Consider the following 23,572-nt stretch of genomic DNA (forward strand, 5'->3'; position numbering starts at 1 on the left):
GAGTGTGATCTATAGTGGCCTGGCCCAAGTTATGCCCTGCCAAATGCTCTGTGCCTTTACTGGTGTCTCCTTTCTCTAAGGCATTGTTCCAGGTTTGTAATATCCAGTCTGTCCGCAGAATTAATATTTGTAAGCACCTCATTTCCTCTATTTACAAACCAAATTTCACATACGTTTGCAGGTTAAAATTTGAGTAGCATGGTGGCACAGTGGTTAGCACTGTTGCCTTATAGTGCCAGAGACCTGGGTTCAATTCTGGCCTCGGATGACTGTTTGTGTGGAGTTTGCATGTTCTCCCCGTATCAGCATGGGTTTTCTCCGGGTGTTCTGGTTTTCTCCCACAGTCCAAAGTTGTGCAGGTTTTTATTTATTCATTTTTGGGATGTGGGCTGGGTTAGGCGGATTGGCCATGCTAAATTGCCTCTTGGTGTCCCAAGATGTGCAGGTTAGGCGGATTGGCCATGCTAAAATGCCTCTTGGTGTCCCAAGATGTGCAGGTTAGGCGGATCGGTCATGCTAAATTGCCCCTCAGTTTCCAAAGATGTGAAGGTTAGGTGGATTAGCCACGGTAAATGCGTGAGGTTACGGGGATAGGGCAGATGAGTGGTCCTGGGGGAGAGGGCCTCTGTCAGAGAGTCAGTGCAGACTCGATGGACCGAGTGGCCTCTTTCTGCCCTGCAGGGATTCTATAATTCTAGTATCAAATATGGTCAGATCAGGTTAAACATAGGGAAGACTTGTCCTTAAAACAGCATCATATTGCATTCACACGCTAGGGTAGATTAGAGAGAAGGGATCATTTTCCCTCTCGTCTGCCTTAATAGTGCACCTTTATCAGTGTTATCCTGGTAAAATCACCTTCATGTCATCTTACAAATGTTTATAAACAGAGATAAGCAATGATACATTTGTTACGCATGCAAAGTTTAAACAAAATCTGATCAAATGAATCATGAAACACGAACACGCTGTGTGTGGCACTGGCTGTCAGTTCCTGAATATCTTCTTTTTACATACAAGGTGACAGTGCAGTTAACTGGGAGACAGATTTCAGGGACTCTCTCCCCATAGAGCCCCAGTTGGGCCAAAGGACCTGTTTCCATGCTGTAAACCTCTACGACTCTATAGTATGTTCTGATTGATGGATAACATCGCAAAATTGACTTGGACATTTTGACACAAGCAATTTACAGTGATCATTGTGATAAACAAAAGTGAGGTTCGTGCTCAAAAAGTGCACATTCTCTGAAAATTTTTTCGGAGCCTTTTAAATATACATTGTCAAAATCACTTGACCACACTTCATACAGGAAATGATGCAAATGGCTTGTTTCATCATAGACCATCCTATGATGGTTTCATCATAGACCATTATATGATTTCATATCTTGCCTAACCAGGATTATGTAACAATGCTCCTTTATTCACTAAAGATCCTTAGGCAGCACCTTCCAAACTCACGGCCACCCATCTAGAAGGACAAGGGCAGCAGGTGCATGGGAACACAACCACCTACAAGTTCCCCTGCAAGTCACTCACCATCCTGACTTGGAAATATATCGCCGTTCCTTCGCAGTTGCTGGGTCAAAATCCTGGAATTCCCTCCCTAACGGCATTGTGGGTCTACCCACAGCACATAGACTTCAGCGATTCAAGAAGGCAGCTCACCACCACCTTCTCAAGGGCAACTAGAGATGGGTAATAAATGCTGGCCAGCCAGCAACGCCCATGTCCCATGAATGAGTAAAAAAGAACTACCTCAGAAGGGCAGGCCCTGCTAAAATTTCCATTGCCAAAATTTGTAACCCTGGTAGCCTTCCTCAGACAGTTCATCACTTTATGATTGGATTTCACCAACACAAATGAAACTGAACAGATCAGGACCCCAAAGTGTGTCTGCACACAACTTTACACCAGTATCATTTCCTTTCCCACCAAGTAGCATGCATTAAAAAAAATGACTCTGATTTTTGTAGACATTGTTTCACTTACGTGGCGTTTTGTTGGCTTGCCACGGAGCGGAATTTGTCACAAAGCCAGGTTTTGCCGCAGTGACAATCAGCCATGTTCCCAGGCGGTACTGCAATGTAATCAACGCCACTCCATCCTTATCAGTGGTTCCCGCGGCCAACCAGGACTGGTTTGTGTAAACTCTGACCGCAGCCTCCACCAGAGGTGAGAGGTCACCGTTATCGAAGACTTGCACTTTTATAGACACCTCTGAAAAGAGGAGGGAAAAGACGCCATGTTACTATTGTGCACCATTTTGAGTATAGATTACATTCAACACAAGTGAACATCTACAGAGTGTTTCAAGCTAGGGTTTCACACTGAAGTATCTGGGATCTCAGTTACCCTCTGCAGCCATAACCCATGATACTCTTGTACAGCACGTTAATGAAGCTGATGTATTGAGTTGGACGATCAGCCATGATCGTGATGAATGGCGGAGCAGGCTCGAAGGGCCAAATAGCCTCCTCCTATCTTTCAAAGTTTCTATAACTGAATTTTTATTTTCTCCGAAGGCAGTTATGGCTCCAAAGTTTTTTTAAAAATTTTATTCCATCAAAAAAAAACAAATTCAAATTGAATCCTATTCATGGTCCCCGCGTGAGGGACAAACAAGATCTAAGCTGGCAAGACAAGACATTCCCCCCCCCCATCTTGGGCTCCACCAAACAAGATCCAAGCTGACAGGATGAGGCATTGCACCCCCTCCCAGGCTTGATCTAACGCTTCATCTTAGCCAATAGGCCAAGATGGCTTTGAAAAATTGGCATCAGATAAAGCCTCGGTTTTACGTCATTGGCTACCCTGATCCTTTACTCTACCCTAGCCTGGGCAAACCACCATCGCAGGTGTCAGCACACCCCCAGTGCAATGGGCTAGTCTCCTCCCCTGCCTGATCATGGCTTCACCCCTGCCAGGTGGACATCCGATCTTAACGCAGCACTCCAGCTGTCTCAGCTAATCAGGGGACAGCTTACGGTGCACATGAGTAATTATTATCTACTATCAGCTCGACAACTTTTCTCTGTAACAATGCAAGACATTGCAGATGGAACAACAGCCCAGCACAGAATTATCTCCTGAACCAGACTCATGCAGCAGACATGAATTCATCATGGCTTTCACTGTGTCACAGTTATTAAATATCAACACATGTCACCTACACTCCAAACCATTTTTGCCTGTGTAGTATAAAGGGTTAACATTCAATATGTAAATACTTGGCTGAGATTTTCTGCCAGAACTCAATGGACATTTGACTCCCTCGGCAGATTTTCCCTCTCGCCCACGCCGGTCCCCCCACAGTCTACATTATCAGTGATGTAAGGTAGAAATCATAGAAGAAATCATAGAAACCCTACAGTGCAGAAAGAGGCCATTCGGCCCATCGCGTCTGCACCGACCACAATCCCACCCAGGCCCTATCCCCATATCCCCACATATTTACTCGCGAATCCCTCTAACCTATGCATCCCGGGACACTAAGGGGCAATTTAGCATGGCCAATTAACCTAACCCGCACATCTTTGGACTGTGGGAGGAAACCGGAGCACCCGGAGGAAACCCACGCAGACACAGGAAGAATGTGCAAACTCCACACAGACAGTGACCCGAGCCGGGAATCGAACCCAGATCCCTGGAGCTGTGAAGCAGCAGTGCTAACCACTGTGCTACCGTGCCGCCCCAGGTCACATGACAACAGATCAGGGAGGGAGATAGTTCTATGTAGAGGCTCGTGCTGTGTCTATATCGTACAAAGTTCGTGTTATGCTCAATGGGAGGTGGAGGCCGGAATGTCAAGGCTGTTCACGCTGGTGGGATTTTCCCATCCGGCTGCAGTGAACGGATATTTGGCTGGATGCCAAATTCTCCCCCTTCGCTGTAGTGGGAGTGGGGTGTAAATGGCCAGTAAAGATCGCGCCCAGAGTGTTTGTAAATTCAGACCACCAACAATCCCTCTAAGATCCACGATGTTGATAACACTTTTGTCCTTAAATACCATCCGTCCCCATCTGATAGGGCTCCTTTTCACTCATTGTGAAGCAAGTACTCAGCACGATGCTCAAGTCAAATGTATATCACACATAGATTGCTGGACTTTGGCGCGATGTTGCCCTGTTGCCCTTGTGCTTTGCCCCACATCAGTGGCAGCTAACTAATGATATATTTACGCAATTCCTCTGGGGAATGGACCATTGCAGAGTTTTATTGACAGCCATCTGGAATTCTAGGGGCCTTGGACCTCCTCAGGGTGTGCATTGCAAGGCTTCTGCACCTGAGGCAATCACTTTGGTAGACTGCAAGTACTTTGCTACCTCACTATCAACATGGTGGCACAGTGGTTAGCACTGCTGCCTCACAGCGCCAGGGACACGGGTTCGATTCCCGGCTTGGGTCGCTGTCTGTGTGGAGTTTGCTTGTTCTCCCCGTGTCTGTGTGGGTTTCCTCCGGGTGCTCCTGTTTCCTCCCACACTCCAAAGACGCATGGGTTAGGTGGATTGTCAGACCTGTAAATTACCTCCCTCCTCTCTCCGTATCCTCTCCCCGGGCTCTCCTCCAACTTTCTGTTCTTCAGAAGTTTTGTCGAACTAACAGCTACCTTGGCTTCCCATCCAGAGCTTCCAATGGCTCCCCATTGCAGATCCTGTCAGGATTCCTGATTCTGCCACGTGTTAAATGGCTTGATATTAAATTGCTCTTTAATAGGGAAAAGCTCCAAGAATCTGTAAAATGGAGGATGTCCAGGAAGTATTCAAATAACTTTCAATCTGAAGTAATGCTCATTTATCCCCTCAATAGCACGGAAACAGTAAATGCCAAGCTATTTTGTTTTCCCCGCTCTCTGCAATTGAGCACTTCAAGATTCAGATGGTGCGGAAGGAGGTCATTCAGCCCATCATTCACATGCCAGCTCTTTGAAGGAGCTATGAATCTCACATCCCTGCTCTTTCCCACTGTCAGCTGCTCGGCTATGTATGCTGATATTTAAGAAAGAAATGTGATAACAGTCCAATTTTGGTCGGTCTCATTTTGTAGCTTTTATTTAAGAATGTAGTGAGGATACGGAATTTCACCAGGGGAATCCAACTGGACAGAGTTACCGACCCAGTGATTAGCAAGGCAAATTCACAGCAGAGGAAATATTCATTAGCTCAGAGTTCTTGTCATTTAATCTGGGCTTGTTTAATGAAACTCCTCTGCGTGGTCCTGGCTCAGAAAACTCCAGGAAAACAACTCCCCGATGAGATAATCAGCAACTCATCACCTGAGCAAAAATAGACAAAAACAGAGGGCAGCTTTGATAAATAAAATGTGTTATTAATTCAATTAGAAGCAGGCGTGAAACTCACCACCTAACAGCTTCCACCATCACCCCCCCCAAAACTCCTCACATGCAAGGAGTTGTCCTGAGGAGCGAAGACTACTTTCCGTGGGCAAACATGGCAGTCACTCATCTCAACAACAACAATTTACATTCATACAGCACCTTTCACAGAGCAAAATGCACCAAGGTTCTTCACAAAAGTATAATCCGACAAAGGTTGAGGTCGGAATTCTCCCACCCCGCCCGCCCGCCGTGTGAAGGCCCATTGACAAACAGGCGGGAATTTCCGGCTTTTAGACCAGCGCGGCCGGAGAATTCCGCCCTGACAATCTGAGGAAATAGGATAGCTCATTTCTATCAAAGGTTATGTTTGCTGCATTGCATTAGAACATTGAACAGTACAGCACAGGAACAGGCCCTTCGGCCCACAATGTTGTGCCAAACATGACACCAAATTAAACTAATCCCCTCGACCTGCCCTTTGTCAATATCCCTCTGTTCCTTGCATATTTATGTGCTTATCTAAAAGCCCCTTAAACATCCCTATCCTATCTGCCTCCACCACCACCTTTGACAGCACGTTCCAGACCTACCACTCACTGTGTAAAAGACTTGCCCTCACATGTCCTTTGAACTTTCCCCTCTCACCTTAAGTGCGTGCCCTCCAGTATTGGATATTTCAACTCTGGGAGAAAGATTCTGACTGTCAACCCTATCTCTGCCCCTCATAATTTTATAGACTTCTATCAGGTCTCCCCTCAGCCTCCACCGCTCCAGAGAAAACGCCCCAGTTTGTCCAGCTTCTCCTTATAGTTCATACCGTCTAATTCTGGCAGCATCTTGGTAAACCTCTTCTGCACCCTCTCCAAAGACTGCACATCCTTCCTGTATTGTGGCGACTGGAATTAAACACAATACAAGTGTGGCCTAACCAAAGTTTTATAAAGCTGCAACATGACATCCTGACTCTTGTACTCAATGCCCCGACCAATCAAGGCAAGCATGCCATATGCCTTCTTTACCGCTCTATCTATTTGTGTGGCCCCTTTCAGGGAGCTATGGATTTGAACCCCAAGATCCCTCTGTACATCAAGTCATTAGATTGTTGTTTCTCTTCCCTCACCTATCGGTGCACAAGGCAGACTTTCTTCTAATTTCCATAGAGGATTTTACCTGGAACAGGTCGCTAGTCTAGGCTTATAGCTTGAGGGCACCGCTCCACATTAAGCATGGCTGACCAGAAGCCTCTCCTGCTCTTACCGCCAGCCATTGGGGTGTTTGGAAAGATTTTGCTGGATACTCAATCTGTTTAACCGCGTTATGAACGCACCTTCCTTGACCATCAAGTCCGGAGGTGGGACTCGAATCCGAAGCTTCTGGCTCAGAGGTAGGGACACTACCCACTGCGCCACAAGACCTCCATATCACTTTGAACGCTTGTGCTAAAATAAAAAAAAACATTAGCCAAACAACTTTTTATGGAGCGTTCTTTGAAACAGAAAACTGGGAAGAAGGGGAATCATAACCCCTCGAAAATTATCTGTAAATTGATACTGATAGAAATGCCTCTTTAATCATTTAGATGTTGCTGTACGATGTGACAATCAGCTGCTGATCTGTATCAGAGGAAACAGGCTTTGCATTTATGTGGCTTACGTGGCCCCTTACACTTGTACGGGCCATGTTGTGAATTTAGCCTTTAATGAAGTTATGCTAGCAGGCAATTCTCCAAAGTCATGCAAACTGATTTATAAATAAAAACGAGCTTGCATTTACCTGGCACATTTCATAACCTCAGGACATCTTAAAATGTTTCACAGCCGCCAAAGTACTTTTGAAGGGCAATAACTGTTGTAATGTGGGGAAAAGTAGATGTGAATTTGGTACATCAATGCCTTATATGTACACCAGCAGTGAGATACACGACTAGATCATCAGTTCAGTGGTGTTGATTGAGTCATGGGTTCTCACCCTTCTTCCATCCCTCGGTGCTGCAGCTTTCTGCAGTCTTTCTCCATTTAAATAATATTCAGCTCCTTTATTCTTCCTAGCAAACTGCACAACTTCACATTTCCCTACATTATATTCCATCTGCCATGTTTTTGCCCACTCACCTAACCTGTCTATAACTCTGTGTAAGCTGTTTGTGTTTTCCTCACCACTTGCCTTCCCACCCATTTTTGTGTCGTTGGCAAACTTGGCAATCATACATTCACTTCCCCTCGCCCAAGTCATTAAGATATATTGGAAATAATTGTGGCCCAGCACTGATCCCTGTGGAACGCCACTAGTTACAATGCCAACCTGAAAATGCCCTCTAATCCCTACTCTGTCTTTTTTTTTAGTTGATATCATAAGTAGGCTTACATTAACATTACAATGAAGTTACTGTGAAAATCCCCGAGCCGCCACACTCCGGCGCCTGTTCGGGTACACTGAGGGAGAATTCAGCATGGCCAATGCACCTAACCAGCACGTCTTTCGGACTGTGGGAGGAAACCAGAGCACCCGGAGGAAACCCACGCAGACACAGGGAGAACGTGCAGACTCTACACAGACAGTGACCCAAGCTGGGAAAGGAACCAAGGTCCCTGGCACTGTGAGGCAGCAGTGCTAACCACTGTGCTGCCCTAAGGGGACTTATCGGCCTTTGGCCCCATTAGTTTCTCCTGTTCTTTTTCTACACTGATAGTTATTGTATTTATTTCCTCCCCCACCTTTTGCCCCTTGATTATTTAGTATTTTTGGAATGTGATTAGTGTCTTCCACCATGAAGACTGACACAAAGTATTTGTTTATCTCCTCTGCCATTTCCTGATTCCCCATTACTATTTCCTCAGTCTCAATCACTCAGGGGCCTATGTTCACCTTGGCATCTCCCTTCCCTTTTATATATACAAAGCTCTTCTTGTCCATTTTTATGATACTTGCCAGTTTACCTTCATAGTTTATCTTCGCCCTCTTTATGTTTTTTTAAACCATCCTTTGTTGGTTTTTAAAACTTTCCCAATCCTCTGGTTTAATCTTTCCCACATTGTGGGCAGAATTTTACGATCTCACCCGTTCCCACCCCACTACCAGCAAGAATGGGGAATTTGGCACTCAGTCAAAACTCCATTCACTGCAGCATCACTGGAGAATCCCAGCCATGGACAAGGTTGTCAGCAAGTATGTTCCTTCTTTCCGTTTAATTCTATCCTTAACTTCCTTGGTTAACCGTAGTTTACTTATCTCCCTTCCTACAATCCTTCTTTCTCACTGGGATATACTTTTGTTCTGAGTCATAAACTATTTGCTGATCAGTCGTCTTTTCTGCTAAACTCCTTTCGCACTCCAGCCAACTCTGCCTCATTCCTTCATCATTATCCTTTTTAGGTTTCTGTGGGAGGCAAGGGATGAGATTGCAGAGCCTTTGGCGTTGATCTTTGGGTCCTCGCTGTCCACGGGGATGGTGCCAGAGGACTGGAGAATGGCGAATGTTGTTCCTCTGTTTAAGAAAGGGAATAGAAATGACCCTGGTAATTATAGACCGGTTAGTCTTACTTCGGTGGTTGGTAAATTGATGGAAAGGGTCCTTAGGGATGGGATTTACGGCCATTTAGAAAGATGCGGATTAATCCGAGATAGTCAGCACGGATTCGTGAAGGGCAAGTCGTGCCTCACAAATTTGATAGAATTTTTTGAGGAGGTAACTAAGTGTGTTGATGAAGGTAGGGCAGTTGATGTCATATACATGGATTTTAGTAAGGCGTTTGATAAGGTCCCCCATGGTCGGCTTATGATGAAAGTGAGGAGGTGTGGGATAGAGGGAAAGTTGGCCGATTGGATAGGTAACTGGCTGTCTGACCGAAGACAGAGGGTGGTGGTCGATGGAAAATTTTCGGATTGGAGGCAGGTTGCTAGCGGTGTGCCGCAGGGATCAGTGCTTGGTCCTCTGCTCTTTGTGATTTTTATTAATGACTTAGAGGAGGGGGCTGAAGGGTGGATCAGTAAATTTGCTGATGACACCAAGATTGGTGGAGTAGTGGATGAGGTGGAGGGCTGTTGTAGGCTGCAAAGAGACATAGATAGGATGCAAAGCTGGGCTGAAAAATGGCAAATGGAGTTTAACCCTGATAAATGTGAGGTGATTCATTTTGGTAGGACAAATTTAAATGTGGATTACAGGGTCAAAGGTAGGGTTCTGAAGACTGTGGAGGAACAGAGAGATCTTGGGGTCCATATCCACAGATCTCTAAAGGTTGCCAGTCAAGTGGATAGAGCTGTGAAGAAGGCCTATAGTGTGTTAGCTTTTATTAACAGGGGGTTGGAGTTTAAGAGCCGTGGGGTTATGCTGCAACTGTACAGGACCTTGGTGAGACCACATTTGGAATATTGTGTGCAGTTCTGGTCACCTCACTATAAGAAGGATGTGGAAGCGCTGGAAAGAGTGCAGAGGAGATTTACCAGGATGCTGCCTGGTTTGGAGGGTAGGTCATATGAGGAAAGGTTGAGGGAGCTAGGGCTGTTCTCTCTGGAGCGGAGGAGGCTGAGGGGAGACTTAATAGAGGTTTATAAAATGATGAAGGGGATAGATAGAGTGAACGTTCAAAGACTATTTCCTCGGGTGGATGGAGCTATTACAACGGGGCATAACTATAGGGTTCGTGGTGGGAGATACAGGACGGATATCAGAGGTAGGTTCTTTACGCAGAGAGTGGTTGGGGTGTGGAATGGACTGCCTGCAGTGATAGTGGAGTCAGACACTTTAGAAACATTTAAGCGGTTATTGGATAGGCACATGGAGCACACCAGGATGATAGGGAGTGGGATAGCTTGATCTTGGTTTCAGATAAAGCTCGGCACAACATCGTGGGCCGAAGGGCCTGTTCTGTGCTGTACTGTTCTATGTTCTATGTTTCGCACAGTTGTCTCTGACCCAAGTGTCTTCCTCTCAAACGGAATGCTAAATTAAAGTGACCACGTTATGGTCACTGTTTCCTAGTGGATCTTTAACTCTGAGATTGTTAAACCTGCCTTCTCATACATTACCAGATCCAAAATAGCTTGAATCCTGGTTGGACTCACAACATATTGTTCCAGAAAACGATCCCAAATACACTCTATGAATTCTGTCACACTCCTGAGAGATCTCTGACAGAGACACACTCTGTAGATGGTGAATAATGAGTGTTTGTATCCTGTCAATCAGATGAAGGAGTTCTTCAAAATATGCACGTTGTTTTTATAGAATTGAGACATTCCTCTTTATGGATGTTCAAGTATGCTGGGTTTCAACATACTGCAGTTTAGAGCCTGATTAAGCTAAAGTAGCAGGCAATTTGGGAAAGAATCTTGAGATAATATATCTGTGTTGGGGTAATCAACAAGATTTAGAGTTATATTTTTGAATGTGGAAGGTTATTTATTTGTGTCACAAGTAGGCTTACATTAACACTGCGATGAAGTTACTGTGAAAATCCCCTAGCCGCCACACTCTGGTGCCCGTTCGAGTACACTGAGGGAGAATTCAGCACGGCCAATGCACCTAACCAGCACGTCTTTTAGATTGTAGGAGGAAACTGGAGCACCCGGAGGAAACCCACACAGACATGTGGAGAATGTGCAAACTCCGCACAGACAGTGACCCAAGCCGGGAATCGAACCCGGATCCCTGGCGCTGTAAGGCAGCAGTGCTAACCACTGTGCCACCCAATATATTAAATATAAAATAGATAGAAGTCGCAAAGACTGCTTATTACACAGATGAATTAAAACCTATTCATACATTAAACCAAAAATCAGACGCAATTTATTTTTTGTATCTGTCAAATCAGGCACAAACTAACGCAGGATATGAACTTCCCCTTAAACTCCACAGTCCTGGCACCCAACAGTGTGAGTGGGTGTAACCGAGCTGAAGCTATTGTTACTGTGGGTTATTTGTGTTGGCTGAAGCTCCTTACCGACTGAGCTGAGGAAATCCACTACCTTTTTGATGCTGCTGGAGATGGTTTCAATGTATTCCCTGTTAGCCTCTCCCTGTCACAACTCGCTCTGCAGCAGGTTGCCCTGCCCCAGCCCGGTCCGAAACACAACCTTCTCCCCCAAACAACTACAGACCAGCGATCACCACGCCGATTAGCTTTGCATCATCCAAAACGTCAAATAAACCAAACAAGCAGATTGGTCACATATAACCCAGAAGGTGCAAGTTAGCCAAGTATTATTGGTCAGGAGGGCAACAGATTGAGACAACAGATGAACTGAAGGGGCGGCAGGGTGGCACAGTGTTGCCCTCACAGCGCCAGGGACCCAGGTTCGATTCCAGCCTCGGGTAACTGTGTGGAGTTTGCACATTCTCCCCGTGTCTCCTCCAGGTGCTCCGGTTTCCTCCCACAGTCCAAAGATATGCGAGTTAGGTCGATTGGCCAGGCTAAATTCTCCCTTAGTGTCGGGGGGATTGGCAGGGTAAATATGTGGAGTTATGGGGATAAGGCCCTGGGTGGGATTGTTGTCGGTGCCAGATCGACAGGCTGAATGGCCTCCTTCTGCACTGTAGGGATTCTCTGGTTCTATGGAGGTTTCCATTGGTAACTTTTGACAGACTCTTTACAGCTTTCTCACGTATCCCCAGTTGATAAACTCTGCTTGGAAGGATAAATGTTTGCCAATGTCAATGTTATGCTAATTGTACTGCTAAGAATAAGGATACAGTAAGAAGTTTAACAACACCAGGTTAAAGTCCAACAGGTTTATTTGGTAGCAAAAGCCACACAAGCTTTCGGAGCTCTTAGCCCCTTCCTCAGGTGAGTGGGAATTCTGTTCACAAACAGAGCTTATAAAGACACAGACTCAATTTACATGAATAATGGTTGGAATGCAAATACTTACAACTAATCAAGTCTTTAAGAGACGAAACAATGTGAGTGGAGAGAGCATCAAGACAGGCTAAAAAGATGTGTATTGTCTCCAGACAAGACAGCCAGTGAAACTCTGCAGGTCCACGCAACTGTGGGAGTTACAAATAGTGTGACATGAACCCAATATCCCGGTTGAGGCCGTCCTCGTGTGTGCGGAACTTGGCTATCAAGTTTCTGCTCAGCGACTCTGCGCTGTCGTGTGTCGCGAAGGCCGCCTTGGAGAACGCTTACCCGAATATCAGAGGCCGAATGCCCGTGACCGCTGTCACGGGCATTCGGCCTCTGATATTCGGGTAAGCGTCATTGTTTCGTCTCTTAAAGACTTGATTAGTTGTAAGTATTTGCATTCCAACCATTATTCATGTAAATTGAGTCTGTGTCTTTATAAGCTCTGTTTGTGAACAGAATTCCCACTCACCTGAAGAAGGGGCTAAGAGCTCCGAAAGCTTGTGTGGCTTTTGCTACCAAATAAACCTGTTGGACTTTAACCTGGTGTTGTTAAACTTCTTACTGTGTTTACCCCAGTCCAACGCCGGCATCTCCACATCAAGAATAAGGATAAACAGGGAGAGGGTCCTGATTAATTATCTTGAGTACATTTAGAAAGGGACTGCTCAGGGTGCTAACCTATAGAGGTCAACCGTTAATCGGTTTAACCCAAAATAATAATGGGGTCAACTGGTCATAAACCAACCGATGGCTGCAATATTGTGGTACTGGTTGGTCAGTTTCATATCACGTCATTTCCATATAAAAAAACAGGATACCTGGAGAATGCCCAGTTGTTTAAATAAACAATGCTAAGGGTATGGTAGCAAAGTGGACATATTGTCTGTTAAAGTTTATTCATTAGTCACAAGTAAAGCTTACATTAACACTGCAATGAAGTTACTGTGAAATTCCCCTAGTCGCCACAGTCGGCAATGCCTGTTCGGGTCAATGCACCTAACCAGCACGTCTTTCAGAATGTGGGAGGAAACCGGAGCACCCGGGGGGGAACCCACGCAGGCACGGGGAGAACGTCCAAACTCCACACAGACAGTGACCCAAGCCAGGAATCGAACCCGGTCCCTGGCTCTGTGAGGCAGCAGTGCTAACCACTGTGCCACCATGCCACCCCATTTAGGAAACCAAAGGTTGTTTTAAAGGTTTTATATTTGGATGGGTAAACATTAGAAATAAGATATAATTTTAGGCAGGTTTAATTTAATATTTCTATGTCTGGAAAGAAACCTAAAGGTTTTCTGAAAGTATTTCACCGAGTGAATGTATTGCTACGAGCGGCGATTTTAAAGCGTATTTTGTGAGTGGAGTTTGGAAACTCTCGTATGATAATCATCGGGGGGGGAGGGGAGGAGGGGTGGGGGGGCGGCGGCGGGGGGGGAATCAGAGGAGAAATCCGCAAACACTAACTTTGTGTGCTAATCCAGCTTCATCCATGTTTATCTTAAAATCCGTATGTATTAGTTAAACTAAGGCTGTGGGTTCAAGATCCACTCCAGAGGTTGAATACATATTCCAGGCTGACACTTCAGTGCAGTACTGAGGGGGTGCTGCATTGTGGACGGTACTGTCTTTCAAAGCGAGACTCTTGCCTGCCCTCTCAGGTGGGGTGCAAGAGATCTGTTGTACCATTGAAAAAGTGATGATGGAGTTCTGCTGGTGCTCTGGCCGGCACTTAGTCCTCAGTAACACCATTAAAAGCAGGTTACACCTTGGAATGTATCCCAACATTAAAGACACGATATAAATGCGAGTTATTGTTCACAACATTGCAGATTGTGACCCATTTTGAAACGAGCCCAGTTTCTCACTCATTTCGAGTGCGTCACTGTATATTTCCCATGTGAGCGTACATTGTCAATATTTCAAATTTATTTTGTGCGCTTCCTTTTCAAAATAAATATTGTTGCTATAAAAGGCTTCCTTGAGGTAATATCCAAAGTAGCAATTTTGGTATACAACGTCTTCAATCTGTTCATTCCCAGGAAGTGGTTTAGCAAGTTGGATGGTGGGAACATGTGGCTCTCATTAACCTTTTGAGGTTTCCATTTGTGTCTATCGCATATTTTGTTTATACGTTGAAAAACGTCCTTATATCTCTGAGAGAATTGTATGACAATTTACTTTTCGGAAGGTAGCTTATTTAACAACAGTCCACATATGGGCAGTGGCAGGTCTGCTGCTTTAATTCATTTTGCCTCTCTGTCTGCATCCCATGGGATCAAATTGCATTGTTATGGTGTTTCCATGGTCCAGCTGGAAGCCTCAGATTGTCTCATTTCTACAGACACTTGTTATAGGCTCAATGTAATTGACTGCCAATTGGGATTCAAGTTCATATGATGAGGTGTCTGGAATAATTAGTCTTGAATTCAATGAACTTCCATCTATTTGTTACATTTCATGGCTTCAGAGAGCCCCAAAGTGTGTTACAGCCAATGAAGTAATTTTGAAGTGTACTGACTGACTGAATCTCTGGAATTCTCTGCCCCAAAGGGAGGAGTTGGCCAGTTAGCTCAGTTGGTTAGAGCATGGTGCTAATCCCACCAAAGTTGTGCATTCACTCCCTATAATGGCCAGTGGCTCTTGCCTGTGCTTATAAAATACTTACCAAGCAGGGGAGAGTCAATGATCAGGCAGGGGATGAGACTAGCCCATTGTACCTGAGGTATGCTGACGCCTGAGATGGTGGTTTGCCTAAGCTAGGGTAGAGTCAGGGTAGCCAATGAGGTTTTGGTTAAGACAAAGCGTTAGACCAAGCCTGGGAGGGGGTGCAATGCCTCATCCTGTCAGCTTGGATCTTATTTGATTGAGCTCAAGATGGGATGCAATGTCTTACCCTGTCAGCTTGGATTTGGTTTGTCCCTCATGTGGGGACCATGATTAGACTTAATTTGAATTGGCCTTTTTGATTAGAAATGAAGTACCGAAAGGTACCAATAAAAAAAGGAGGCTGAATCAGTAGAAGCATACAAAGTTGAGGTGGATAAATATCTGATAGATCGAGGAATAGAGGGCTATGGGCAAATGGTACAGAAAGGAGTTGAGGCTGGCATAGATCAGGCATGATTGTATTGAATGGCGGGGCAGGCTTGAAGGGCCTGGTGGCCTACTCCTGCTTCTATTTCTTGTGTGACTGTAGGAAATGTGGAGGCCAAATCATTGGTTCCACAAATTCAGTAATGAGGCAAATGAGAACAGGAGAAGGCCATTCAGCCCTTGGACCTGTTCTGCCATTCAGTGAGTTCATGGCTGAGTTCAGTTTTGATTCCACCCACTTGCCTTGGCTCCGTCTACCACACGATTCACTAGCAACAATCTACATGACCAGGCCAAAGTTGCAGGAAGGCAGATTCTCGGGGAGTTGTGGGACTGGGGGGCTAACAGTGATGGTGAGGGGGATAGACTGGATACAAGCAGAGGAGGCTGAGTTCAAAGTTTCTGAGTGGGCAGGAAAGAAGATGCAGGGCAGTAAAGCTTTGGAACAGTCAAGTCTGGAGGTGGCCACGGTGGATACATCAACATGTGGGCGAGAGACATGCAAGGCAGAGATGGTAGAAGTAGCTAAGCTAATCTTTTTGATGGTGAGGAGATCAGAAGTCACCGTATTACAAGAAGGATGTGAATGGAGGCTTTGGAGAGAGTGCAGAGGAAATTTAACCAGGATGCTGCCTGGATTGGAGGGTATTAGCTATAAGGAGAGGCTGGACAAACTAGGGTTGTTTTCTCCTGAGCGGCGGAGGCTGAGGGAAGACGTGGTAGAAGTCTATAAAATTATGATAGGTTTAGATAGGGTTGACAGTCATAATCTTTCTCCCAGAGTTGAAACGTCTAATACATGCACTTAAGGTGAGAGGAGGAAAGTTCAAAGGAGATGTGAGGGACAGGTTTTTTTTACAGAGAGTGGTAAGTGTCTGCAACATGTTGCCAGGGTTGGTGGTGGAAGCAGATATGATAGGGGCATTTAAGGGACTTTTAAGATAAGCACATGAATATGCAAGGAATAGAGGGATTATGGACCAAGGGCAGGCAGAAGGGATTTGACATCATGTTCGGCCGAAGGGCCTGTTCCTGTGCTGTACTGTTCTATGTTCTGCTAAGACTCCAAATAGGAATCAAGGCTGCAAATGGTCTGACTCAGTCTGAACCAGTGGTTCAATAATCATCAAAATGCCTAGAATCTGAGGGTAACTGAGTGGGCTGAGAAAACGGCCCAATTCCCAATGGATGCTCCCATGACAGGAATCTTTGTGCCTGGAGGACTATTTAAAATCTGCATTCAACCAAAAGCCCTGAAAATCCATTCTCACTTACAAGGTTTATTTATTTATTAGTGTCACAAGTAAGGTTTACATGAACACTGTAATGAAGTTACTGTGAAAATCCCACAGTCGCCACACTCCGGCGCCTGTTCGGGTTCACTGAAGGAGAATTTAGCATGGCCAATGCACCTAACCAGCACGTCTTTGGACTGTGGGAGGAAACCGGAGCACCCGGAGGAAACACACGCAGACACGGGGGGAATGTACAGACGCTGCACAGACAGTGACCCAAGCCGGGAATCGAACCTGGATCCCTGGCGCTGTGGGGCAGCAGTGCCAACCACTGTGCCACCGTGCCGCCCCAGATCAGATTTGATTCTAACTACATCACAAATGCTAGGAGGGATGGTGTGTGGTTGGGATGATTCGAGAGTTTTTGTAGAATCACACCATACAGGAGGCCATCTGATCCATCATGTCTGTGCTAAATCTCTGTAAGACTTTCCCAATTATTCCCACTTCCACACTCTTTCCCCATCGTTTTATTGCATAACTTGCACATCGATGAAACAGACTGAGAACCTTATGGTACAGCTGAATAATCAGTAGTGCTCCTACAGATCTGATGAATTCTGTAATTATGGATTTTCTTTTCCCTGAAGCAGCAGCAGGACTCATCCACGGATCACTCTCATCGCGTTTGACTAATATCTTAAGGCGGAATCATTTAAGCAATCAGAATTAGGCGCTTTGTAAGCAGCTCCCACATTGTGCCCCAGGCCTGTTCATGAACTCTGGAATTATCCATCAGCTCACACTGAAACATTCCATCCAGCCAGTAACCCTCTGAAGGTTAATGCATTCTCCCAGGCCGACTGACTCCGACAGAATTGAGATCTAAACACCAACATGGAAAATCTGACTGCAATCTTCAATCGTCTGGCAACTCAATAAAGGTCGGAATATAGGTCTATGGCATGGGGCGCAATACAACATGGGCACTAAAAACTACAGGGCACACCAATAAAGAGGACAACTGTTTGCATTCGTGTTATGCCTTTCACAACTCCAGGATGGTCCAAAGCGAATTACAATACTTTTGCAGTGTGGTCACTATTGTAATGCAGGAAACTCTGCAGACCATCTGTGAACAGCAAGATCCCACAATCAGGAAAGCACTGTAGGGATTCTATTCTAAATAAATACTGCACTGTTGTGCCAGCCTAGATATACGCACCAGTTAGTGGGAATTGAACGAAGAAGCTTCTGATTCAGAAACAAGTGCTCTCTATCCATCTTTCTCCCATCTGGTTAGTGGAAGATTGTGGGAAAACTATGGGGACTTTTTGCCACATTTCTTGCAGAGTAATTGCAACCCATTGGGAATATGTATTGTGGGTGGCAGCCTTTCATCTTGTAAGATGGTGGTTTATGCCATGGTGTGAACTCTGTGTAAAGTGTGGCCTGGTGTGGCTCAGGAGCCTCACTCTGGTGGGTCAGTCTCTGCCACATTTGGGCAGAGGAAGTGTACAATTCACTGCCTTTGTTTTCTCTGGGCCAGCTCACCAAGCTCTCCCAATACCCGTCCAAACAGTCAGCCTCCAGAGGCCATGGCCATCAGTGACTGTCTCCTCGTCGTCAATGTCCTCCATCTTCATATCTCTTTTTTTGGTATCCTTTTAGCCAAGGTAAGGACACCCAGGAGGTCGTGGCCCAGTGGCCAATTCACCGTACAGTAGGTCTTCGAGTGGACAGCTGATATTCATCCAATGAACGTGGCCGAGACAGTGCAGGCATCGCTGCCTTAGCATTGAGTGTACACCAATGGGATTGGCAAAATCCAGGACCTGCCAAGAGATGCAGACGTCTGAGAAAGTGAAGGTGGAAATTTCAGCCTTTTCTCCTGCCTAGCGTGTGTTGTCCAGGTCTCACCCGGGTAGAGAAATGTGCTGAGGATGCAAGCCTGGCAGACTGGCAGCTTGGTGTTCTCAGTCAGCAGTTGCTGTGGTTCCACACTTCTACTCAGCTTGGGCAGAACAGCTGCAGCTTTTGTGACACGGGAGTTGATTTCAGCATCAAGTGACAGATTGCTGGTGATTGTGGAGCCTACGTATGTGAAGCTATAAACCTCCAGCGTGATATTGTCAATGTTGATAGATGGCAGTATGGCAACATTCTGAACCATGACATTTGTCTTCCTAATGCTGATGGTCAAACCAAAATCTTTGCAGGCGTGAGAGAGTCTGTGCATTTGTTGCAGAAGATCTTCCTCAACCTGAAATGTTAGTGTGGCATCATCAGCATAGAGCTACTCTCTGATGAGGACTCGGTTCACCTTTGTCTTGGTGAGCAAGGCTGAACAGCTTTCTATAATTCTGCTATGTGTGTCAACACTCCCTCTCGATATCCTGGATGTATATGACTGAAATAAAGAGAATATATCAAAGAGTGTCAATGCCAGAAACAACCCTATTTGACCACACTATGGAGCTCACAGGGTTCTGACATTGCACAGTCGTAGCTGACGTTACCCATCTTGTAGTCATGGAAAGAGGAGATCACATTAAGCAGCTGTTGTGGGAAGCCAATTTTCTCCAGCTACTTACGTAGACCGCCTCTGCTCACAATTAAATGCCTTGGAAATTTGGCATGTCAGCTACGACTCTCACCAACTTATACAGATGCACCATTGAAAGCATTCTTTCTGGTTGTATCACAGCTTGGTACGGCTCCTGCTCTGCCCAAGACCGCAAGAAATTACAAAGGGTCGTGAATGAAGTCCAATCCATCACACAAACCAACCTCCCATCCATTGACTCTACAACGAGTCTACACTTCCCGCTGCCTTGGAAAAGCAGTCAGCATAATCAAGGACCCCACGCGCCCTAGACGTACTCTCTTCCGCCTTCTTCCATCGGGAAAAAGGTACAAAGGTCTGAGATCACGTACCAACCGACTCAAGAACAGTTGCTTCCCTGCTGCCATCAGACTTTTGAATGGACCTACTTCGTATTAAGTTGATCTTTCTCTACACCCTAGCTATGACTGTAACACTACATTCTGCACTCTCTCCTTTCCTTCCCTATGAACGGTATGCTTTGTACAGCGCACAAGAAACAATACTTTTCACTGTATACTAATACATGTGACAATAATAAATCAAATCAAATGGTGAGATCAATGACGGGAATATATAGTGACCTCCTTTCCTCACAGCATTTCTCTTCCAGCCATCGGACTGGGAAGATCATGCTGACTGCAGATAAATTGTTGCAAATGCTGCAGTCGCCCTTGCTCTTGCACATCATGCATATCTTGGGGCACATCTCACTCCCTCCAGCAGAGACGGAGGAGTTAGTACAGTGCTGGTGCTCGGAGTGCTGGTTTCCTGTGGTCGATGCGTTATGGCGCTTTGCCCATGGTAAACGAGTCAATAGCTTTGCTAAGCTCCTCTACTGTGGGTTCAATATCCCAGTTCTGCCTCAACAGGCAAGCTTTCTCTGGTGTCTAGAGTTTCCTCAGTGACAGTGTTCTCTCTGGAGTACAACTCAAGTTTGGTATTCCACCCACCTCTCCAACTGCAGTTAGCGATGGCCTCCCCTGCCCTTGTTATCAGTCCAGCTGTTTTGTTTGCTGATGGATCTATTGCCTTTCCGATTCTTTCATACCTGCCTCAGCTTCCTGCATTGAAGGACATCTGGAAATTCTGGCCAGTGTGTGCACCACCCAGCAGTCTGTTGGACTTTACTTCAAGTGACTCTTAGTTTTCTCCAACTATTGGATTTGGCAGGGGTGAAACCGTGATCAGGCAGGGGATGAGAGTAACCCATTGCACTGGGGGTGCGCTGGCCCCTGTGTGACGGTGATTTGTCCATGCTAGGGTAGAGTAAAGGATCAGGGTAACTAATGAGGTTAAACCGAGGCTTTACCTGATGCCAATTTTTCAAAGCCATCTCGGCCTTTTGGCGAAGATACAGTGTTAGATCAAACCCGGGAGGGGGTGCAATGCCTCATCCTGTCAGCTTGGATCTTTTCGAGCCCAATATAGGATGCAATGACTTGTCTTGTCAGCTTGGATCTTGTTTGTCCCTCATGTGGGGACCATGATTGGATTTAATTTGAATTGGCTTTTTTGATTAGAATTAAAGTATGAAAGGTACCAATAAAGAAAAAAAGCCTTGCTTCCCACATTGGTTAGCACGGCTGCCTCACAGCGCCAGGGACCCAGGTTCAATTCCCGGCTTGGGTCACTGTCTGTGCGGAGTCTTCAAGTTCTCCCAGTGGGTTTCCTCTGGGTGCTCCAGTTTCCCCCCCACAGTCGGAAAGACGTGCTGGTTAGGTGCATTGGCCATGCTAAATTCTCCCTCCGTGTTCCCAAACAAGTGCCGGAGTGTGGCGACTAGGGGATTTTCATAGTAACTTCATTGTAGTGTTAATGTAAGCCTACTTGTGACACTAATAAATAAACTTAATTTTAAGCCTGGTCATTAAAGCCTGAGTTAGGCCACAGTTCTGAGGATAATCTGAGGGGTTGTCCTTTATTCTTTTCCCTTCACCTCATCCCACTATCTCCTTCCCATCACCTCCTCCCCTTTTCCTTCAACATTCCTCCCCATCCCAACATCAGGACCTGAAGCTATCAATGACGGGATAGTGTGAACCCACTTTTTGAGCCTCTCGGTTGCAGTCCAGTAAATGAGACATGAGTTCTACTTCTTCATAAACTACCATTACTTCTTTGATCCAACTCTACATACAATTTTCCCCAGTGCCACCTGTAGCCTCTTTATATATCAGTGACTTCTATTGAATATTTGACATCAAATTAGAACTAAATTGGCGGGTCTGTTAACCCATTCCTAACACGCACAGCCTTCTAGTTTGATGTGTTGAGACAGGAGGCCAACATTCCTTAATAACGCTCACCGTCAGAACAGAACAGAACCATCTGTGACACAGACCATATACGAACAAAGCTAGAAGTGGGCTGTAAGGTAGTGGAACTTTCAGTGTGGCTCTCGGGGGTTGCATTTGGATTGATAGGACATGGTTTCATTATAGCCATTTAAATATATTCTGGTCTAGAAACATTCAATTCTACAGAGAAAGTCTCAGCTTTTCCTTCAGACATTCCCTGTTGTGGGTCAACTGAAGGCAAATTTAAATCCACCCTTTCCTCCACCCAGCCTCCAATTTTATACGAAGAACCATAAATGGCCTGCCAAGGGTTAGTGAAAATAATCGAGCCAAGTGCTCCAATCTAAAAATACATAACGTCTGAATGGAGTGAATCTCACAGTGCTAATATTATCCATCTCCATTAACCATGTCTAGAATTTACTCCTTCCCATCGATTTGTTTCTGCTGGTGGAAAATAGTGGCAGACGGTCTCCACCACTTTGTCTCTGCATGTGTTACCCTCAGATTAACCTCATCCATCACTGCATAGCTATGGGGGGAGACAGAGAGGTGGAGATGGAGAGAAAGAGATAGTTCATGCATTAAAAAGAGAGACAATGTTAGAGAGAACGAGGCTGTTGGAGAGAGAGAGTGAGTGAGCATTAGAGAAGAGTGTCAGTAAGAAAATGTGTTGGAGAACATTGGAAAGAAAGTGTGTTAAAGGGAGTGTGTGAAAGAGTGTGTGGGGTGGCAGGGTGGCACAGTGGTTAGCACTGCTGCCTCACAGCGCCAGGAACCCCCTTTCAATTCCCGGCTTGGGTCACTGCACGTTCTCCCCGTGTCTGCGTGGGTTTCCTCCGGGTGCTCTGGTTTCCACCCACAGGTCAAAAGATGCGCTGGTTAGGTGCTAAATTCTCCCTCAGTGTACCCGACTGGTGCCAGAGTGTGGCGACTAAGGGATTTTCACAGTAAATTCATTGCAGTGTTAATGTAAGCCTACTTGTGACACCAATAAATAAAAAAGAAAGAATGTTAAAGAGAATTTAACTGAGCGTGTTAAAGGGAGGGTTTGTACAGATACAAGGGATAGAGTGTAAAACGTTAGGAAGATATAGATAAAGACATAGAAAGACAGCAAAGAAAAGATGAGATAGAGGGAATAAAAACCTTTCCAACACATTAGTCTCACCGTCACTGAATTCAGTTCCAGCCAGCGTTCCATCAAGATAAATGCCGAGGGGAATTGATTCTGAGCCATTTTCAATTCATTCCAGGTCATTCTCCAATCAGTTCACACAATCAGAAATTCTGCTTTGTGTGGGAGGAGGAGGAGGAGAGAGAAATGGCCTGTGTTTTGTCACTCTAACCAGTCAAGTTAAGTGAAAAGAAAACCTATCGGAACGGCAACTCCCACCTGCAATCAATCCTTTCTTGTTGCCGAAATGGGACCGGAAAAAATACCCAGAAGTGAAAGATTCATAGTTTGTCTCTGCCTTTTTGCAGTCAGGTTGTGATCATCTTTCCTATGTTTTGACTAAGTCAGATTGCTCTGCTTTTATTGTCCAGCCATGGTGAAGGGTACAAACTTACTCGACATTATCGATGTGCTAAGATAGAAATTATTACAATATAATCATTTTCTAACAGCGTAAGGCAGGGGTCATTGGCAGTGCTAACCAGCAGCACTTGCTTAGCAATAACCTGCTTGCTGATGCTCAGTTTGGATTCCGTCAGGGTCACTCAGCTCCAGATGTCATTAGAGCCTTGATCCAAACATGGACAAAAGAGCTGAACTCCTGAGGTGAGGTGAGAGTGACTGCCCTTGATATCAAGGCAGCTTTTCACTGTGTGTGGCATCAAGGAGCCCAAGGAAAACTGGAGTCCATAATTTGATTTGATTTATTATTGTCACATGTATTAGTAGACAGTGAAAAGTATTGTTTCTTGCGCGCTATACAGATAAAGCATACCATTCATAGAGAAGGAAAGGAGAGAGTGCAGAATGTAGTGTTACAGTCATAGCTCGGGTGTAGAGAAAGATCAACTTAATACGACACGGGTCCATTCAAAAGTCTGACAGCAGCAGGAAAGAAGCCGTTCTTGAGTCGGTTGGTACGTGACCTCAGACTTTTGTATCTTTTTCCTGACAGAAGAAGGTGGAAGAGAGAATG

General features: G+C 45.5%; 1 protein-coding gene across 2 annotated transcripts in view; it reads right to left on the bottom strand.

Moving 5' to 3' along the window:
- The window catches only part of fam171a2a (family with sequence similarity 171 member A2a), a 311,859-nt gene that overhangs the window by 196,451 nt on the left and 91,836 nt on the right, over positions 1–23,572 (bottom strand). Inside the window, exons 1-2 of one of the 2 annotated variants that reach the window (XM_078223813.1) lie at positions 6,156–6,196; positions 1,993–2,220 (exon numbers count right to left, since the gene is read on the bottom strand). In XM_078223813.1, coding sequence (XP_078079939.1) covers positions 1,993–2,220; positions 6,156–6,174 — 247 coding nt within the window. In that variant the 5' untranslated portion in view covers positions 6,175–6,196. Of the gene's footprint in view, positions 1–1,992; positions 2,221–6,155; positions 6,197–23,572 lie in introns of those variants that run through there. The other variant, XM_078223812.1, reaches the window with a different exon arrangement.

This window comes from Mustelus asterias, chromosome 11 (genome assembly GCF_964213995.1).
Source record: "Mustelus asterias chromosome 11, sMusAst1.hap1.1, whole genome shotgun sequence".
Taxonomy (NCBI): Eukaryota; Metazoa; Chordata; class Chondrichthyes; order Carcharhiniformes; family Triakidae; genus Mustelus; species Mustelus asterias.